General features: G+C 25.1%; 1 protein-coding gene across 1 annotated transcript in view; it reads left to right on the top strand.

Annotated features, from left to right (window-relative positions):
- The window catches only part of l(1)G0289 (plexin domain containing lethal (1) G0289), a gene marked incomplete at its 5' end in the record, with an annotated part of 7,687 nt that extends 6,028 nt beyond the window's left edge, over positions 1-1,659 (top strand). Inside the window, 3 exon segments of the mRNA XM_011497811.1 lie at positions 1-33; positions 512-648; positions 1,202-1,659. The exon segment at positions 1-33 is cut by the window's left edge and continues 22 nt beyond it. Of these exon segments, the coding sequence (XP_011496113.1) occupies positions 1-33; positions 512-648; positions 1,202-1,270 (239 nt within the window).
- Between the last annotated feature and the right edge of the window lie 5,042 nt (positions 1,660-6,701).

The following is a 6,701-nucleotide window of genomic DNA, read 5'->3' as shown; positions in this document are numbered from 1 at the left end:
TCGCCGGGCCTGCCAGCAGTTCCTTAGAGCATGGTTAGTGAAAATTTTGTTATTTTTATTAAAATTCAAATCAACGAAATGAAGGAAACAAAACGAATAGACTCGAGAGAAATGCATTTGATTTTTTGCAATTGAATCGTACGTTTCGGTAGTTACAACTTCTTATACATTATCCTAAATTTCGAGTTTTATCAAATTCACCGCGAAACAGTTTTTTTTTATATTTTGATAGGTGAGTTAAAGCAATAAATTATTGTTTAAAACTTTCATAATCAAATTTTTATGAAAATATTTTATTAGAAAAATAACATAATTTTTACCGTTACAACAATTTATAATTTTTTTAAATTTAATATTCGAACACATTATATTGGAATTACAAAAATATATATCACCGAAGTATTATTCTAATAAGATACATTTATCATATAACACTATATTTGTGCAGTAGATACTTATAGATATTAAGAATAATTTTTAAGCAAATGTAATATATTTTTTTTATTTTCAGATCACGATAATATCAATATGGGTGTTTCCGGAATCATTGGAATTCTCTTTGTAGTTTCTCTTATTGCGGGAATAGGTGCATGGGCTGCTTACGCATATCGCAATCCGCATAGTGCATCTGGACAAATGCTTATACGGGTAAGAATCATTTACCATTTTATTCTTATTTTTAACGAATGCTTTAAAATAAAAATACACAATTTACTATGAAAATAGTAATGAAACGAAGTTCAAAATTAGACATTTTATTACATAGAATTATTTGTAACATCATTTAAAAAGCAATTTTACTTTTACTCTAAGAAAAATACTCTTTCCGTAAAATATGTTTAGTACACTATTATACATACATGCATACATACATGTATATATATATGCACATTCTGTCCAATACAGGAAAGTTACATATTTTTATATTATGTATTATAATAATTATACATCATTTTTTTGAACATTATACATTGTTGTTATTAAAGATTTTACAGAATGAAAAATCTAAACATGCTATAATAATTAAAAGTTTTATTTAATTATCAAACAATTTTTCTTTTACATTCGTTTTATTGCGTCGTAAAAATTATGCTCACTCAATAATTGAGTTTTAACTATATTTCCTAGTTTATAATTTGTAAAAGTCTCCGTAAACATAAGCGGAATAATCAATTATTTTAACATTTAATTTTAATTATAGTATCGACCAAGCCAGTGGAGCTGGCGGCGAGGCGAAGCGCGATACACGGCTGCGACGATCCACATGTGATGTGACGCACAGTTAAACAGCACACCAGCATCCGAAGCAACATCCAGTTGTACATTGCTTCCATCGTGTCCATGTCTGCTGCGAATATTCTATACCGTCCAGCGTGTTTCGGTCCTCGGCATTAAAATTTCAATATAGCTTTATAATCCAGAAAGTTTCTGGTTATAGGTACCTCCTCAGGCAACAGATGGCATAGCGAGCCTTAGTTAACATTGTTGCTATATTGGCGTTTTCACTTTTGAGCATATTATTTGTAGTGTTACGCAGCACTTATGAGTATGCGCTTCGGAAACACGCATTTAATCCCTGAAACTGCTGTATGTAATATTACTTGCGATTGTTAAAAGTGCTGCATCAGAGACTGCAAAGTTCATGTCATTAACTTATTGCCACGATAGAGATGTACTGGGAGTCCTGACTCAATATTACAAGATCATTCGGATATCAACCGATCTCATCAGGTTCCACATGCAACCCAACTTAATAACATTTGTTTGAGCATGAATTATGTTTGCAATTAGTGTGACATTGAAAGAATGTAAATATGCAGCATGCTGTATTCAGCACTTAATGGTCAAAATGGGAATCAATTGTTAGAATTGGATCGATAACAATTTTACATTCTAGTGAAAATGTGGAAAAATCAGCTGCAACAATCAAGTTTTGTTCGGACCAAATGCTTGACGTCGTTCTTTCGTTCACGTGATATTGAAGGACAAAAAATGTACGATAAACGAGGAGCAGCAAACATACAATCGCCGATGACAAATGCGATTTTTTAAATGGACTCGGCTCGACTCGCTGGTACACATAACACGCGTATTAATAGATGAATTGGCATGTAATCGATGTATGCCACATGTTTTATTATACACATAAAATGCGATGAAGAATGCGATGATTCGTCGATGAATCGGCTCTTTAAATGATTGTTTCAATATTTTTTATACGAGCGACTATCACAATGAAATAAATATATTGACTTATAAATCATAAAAGTCTTAAACGTAAAACATTTATCAATTTAATTGTAAAATTTCAATTATTAATTTAATATTTAAAATTTATGATCGTGTATTTAAAATTATAACGTTTTTCAAAATATAACAGTAACTTAAATTTTCTATTATTTTTAAGCTACACTACAAATCAATAAAACGAAGTGAAAAATTTTGTTTCAATTTTCAAAAAGTTAATATAATGCACTCAATTAATTCTGAATTTTGAGTATTGTTGCAAATATCATAAATCGTAATTAATGTTTTGTTTAAACAAAACGCTTAATTGTTACTATAAATTTTTATACGAAATTTACATAATCGAATTTCTTTTAAATCATATACTGGAATTTCTCTATAAATTTACGGGTTATGATATATTAAAATATTATTTATCAAGGATGTATAGAACACTAAGTGCTCTATTAATCATTTGATGTAACTCGGTAAATTGAAATATGTTTCTAATTGGATCAAGTTTTTAAAACGATGTTATTGTCGGCTATTAAACCAGAAGGTAGAGAGAAATATGTGATTTTTTTATTAAAGTAAATTACTTTACATTAATTGTTGCTAATTTCTAAATATTTTATGTAACTAAAGTACTTTATATTAAAAACTTTATTTTAGTAAAAGTTTAGAGAAATGTTTCTTTTTTCTTGATTTTTTGAATTACCTAGTCGTTTTGTATTTCATAGTTATACGAGATTAAAGGTAATACGATTTTAAAATTGTAAAATAATGTATTATAACAAAAATAATTTTTTATAATGATATAAAGTTATTTTACTTTATAATATTGAGTAAAATTTAATCTCTTAAGAAACTGATTCATCGACAAAACTCGTAGTGCCTTTTTCAACATAGTCAAATGTTGCCTTATATGGAAACGCAATTGATTAAGTGCTGTCTTGGATATACACAATGTGATGTTAGCAGCATGTCGCATATTTTGTTATTATTTAAGAATTCGTTTTTTATCGTTAAAGAAATTGATGTAATTGTTTTATAACTTATAATCTTCGAAACGAATATTTTAACAATTATATATTCTTTAAAACTATGGCTCGAACACGGTATTTTTCGCTCATGCTCGATGTGTCATCGATAAAACACTTTTATGTTTTTCTGCATACTGATATATAATCTTTGATGAATTGTGTCTTGCTAAATTAAAGGCTATTTTAATTGTATATCGCATTATATGACAAATCTGGCAATATTAACAAAACAAGTTATAATTTGTATTACCAGATAGCAACCTGTCTGTTTCATATTTCATTAGCTTAATTTTAGAAATTTTTGAAATAGTAGTACCATGTTCATATTATGCTATTGCAGATATATAGTTGGTAAATATACTTTTTGTGAACATTCAAGTTTCAGATAAAATCTACCATTTTCTAGCAAGTCAATTAATTTAACATTTAATGTCACACATTTTTTTTACATATTTTATTAACGATATTAAATTAATAACTAAATTTTTAGTCTTATTTTTGTTCATAAATATTACAGTTGGTAGTTTATTTAAATATTATGTTATTATCTTTTAATTTTTTTTAATGATTTTTTTTATTAAACTTGATAGCATGATAGAATATTTTTGTATCCAAATCGAAAGACCAATTTCTAATATCAGATATTAAAACTTCGATCAAACATGGCATTAGAAGAGAAAAGCCTTTGTTATATAGGCTGTATTAATAAAAAAGTGAAATGAACAGATTTCATATTACCTAATATTTATTATTTTCTGATATTTCAACAGTTCATTTCTTTTAAAATGTTAATTTATATTGATGACATCAGTCTCTATGATCCATTTTAATGGAAATTAAGGGCGCTTGTATAAAGTTCAATTAGGCCAACTTTTAGTCGATAAAAAGATTGTATCGTACAGATTAATCTGTAAATCAAGTACCGAATGTATTATTTATTAAATGAGAATGATGACAGTTCCACAATTACATATATTTTATATTTTAATTTTATTAGATTAAATATTATTTTTCCTTATACTTTGTTAGCAAAAAAAAAAAAAAAAAAAAAAAAGATGAAAACAAATACATCTCATTTATCTAGTGTTATCAATGGCTCATTTGAATGAATTTCGTAACTATACACATATTCATCAATATATATGTATATGTATCAATATCAATATATATATTATATATCAATATAATGCATATATATATATATGTATATATCAAATCTTATTCTTAATAAGATTTTATAGGCTACGATGTATGTATTGCATAAAGCTTTATAGGTTTTTGTTTTCAATCTTTTGATTATTCAGACGCAACACTGTCTGTAAATATCCAAGCGTGCTATTATAATATTTGCCGTTGAGCCTTAGTTTTGCCTTTTATAACCAACTAAATAGGTAAAGATATATAATACAAATGAATATATAGATATATTTTATAAAGAAGCTTTTATTGATCCCAAGGAGTTTTGGTGTAAAACAAAAAATGTATCTGTCGAGCATTATTTTATCTTAATTGTATATAGTAGTATTTTATAAACAATTATTAATTTTTATCTAATTTTTAAGTCAATATACAGTCAGAGGTGTCTATTATCGATTTTGATCTATGTACACGATAAAAATATATTTGATATTCCGAGTTTATACAATATTATACGTAAGAACACAAATCTGATTTAAACTATCCTCAAAGGCATTAACTGATATAAAAATAAAGAAGACAATAAAGTTCATACAGGAATTTTTTTAGCTGTTAATATAAATTTATACTTTTAAATATTAAAAGTTTGGCAATTTTATATGTACTTGGGAAAAATTACTTATTATTTCCCATGATCTTAGTCAATTGTGGCAATAAACTATTGATGAAAGATTATCATGCATAATCAATTAATATATAAAAATTTAAGGCTTTTAAAAAATTCATACGTATAAGTATATCAAATAAAAAATTCCCTGCATTTATTATCAAGGCATAAAAGAATAAAATTATATTGATCGTAAATAAGGTTTTATGAAATATTTGTGTGTACGTCTTATTAGTTCATAGTTTGTGATAATAAATATTTTAATTAATAACGACCAAAGTTTACTTTATTTCTTATCATTTTTAATATAAGTCTGTGTAATTATTAAATTATGATTAATTTTTCATTTAAAGAAATCATATAAAAATTTTTTTTACTAAAATCACTTATATCAGTGGGCGTTATTTGATTTAACTGCTTAATTAACATTTGAAAAAGATTTATGAAGGATCAAGGTAAAATAAAATGAAATTCATATTTTGTTGAGTTTATTAAAAACTTATATATATAATTTGTTATTCCGTATGATTGAAAAGTTGTGTATTAAATAAAAGACTAGTAGAAAAAAACTTTAATTTATAATATTTTATTTTGCGCTTGTGGATATACAAAGATATATGATAAATACTTAACAATATTTTGATAGAAATTTATAGTATTAAGAATTTGAATTAAATTATGGTGATAGTTATTTTTTCTTTTATGATTATATATTAGTCAAACAAGGACTTTAAATGCTAAATAAAAAGTCCTAAATATAACGTTTTAAATATAACGTGATATATAAAACGCTTTGTTTATTTTTATGTTTAATGCAATTGTTATAACTTTTAATAAAAATTATTATATATTAATTTACAGTTTTGTCAAATTGAAAATGTAAGAATTGAAACTTTCTATAATTCGAAAAAAACATTCATTGATAGTATATAAACGGCAAAAAAATTTATATCGAATAATTGATTGGTACTACTTATTGTAAATTTCATTTATTGTATTTACAGTGAAAAAAATAGTATAAGTCTGATTGTCTTCTTTAAATTTAAAACCCTCTGAATAAAAGAAATATCTATCAGAAAGATGATGATCTTAAAATTGAGATTGAAATAATAGTAATATTGAAGACTTTGGTAAAAGTAATTAATAGATTCAAGGTATAAATTGAGAGGATACTAACAAATAATTAAATAATTAATTAATTATAGCTTTTAATATTTGTGTAATTAATATTGTTTTAAATATAATTATCCATATAAGTAGAAGCCATCATTGCTGTATATTATCATTATAGTTATCATCATAATAGTTATCATTATAATATCATTGTAGTTATATAGTGTTTTTAATAGTTTGAAAAATATAAGATTTGATTTAGATTAAATTCGTAATTTGCTTCACAAAAAAATGTTTGATATGTAGGCCGTATAATATCTTGTGTAATATAGATTATGAATAATAACATCGTAGTTTATTACTAAATAAAGCGTATAAATGAATAAATATATGTATATAACATAGTCTGAATAAAATTCATTTTTAAGAGATAACTTTAAAAGAGCTAAGAAAGGGAACTAATAACGGGCATACATAAAACGTGTAAGAAAAAACATTGTGCTGATTATAAGTTG

This window comes from Ceratosolen solmsi, unplaced genomic scaffold, assembly GCF_000503995.2.
Source record: "Ceratosolen solmsi marchali unplaced genomic scaffold, CerSol_1.0 scaffold47, whole genome shotgun sequence".
Taxonomy (NCBI): domain Eukaryota; kingdom Metazoa; phylum Arthropoda; class Insecta; order Hymenoptera; family Agaonidae; genus Ceratosolen; species Ceratosolen solmsi.
The sequence above is the reverse complement of the archived record's forward strand: the minus strand, read 5'-3'. Positions and strand labels throughout refer to the sequence as shown.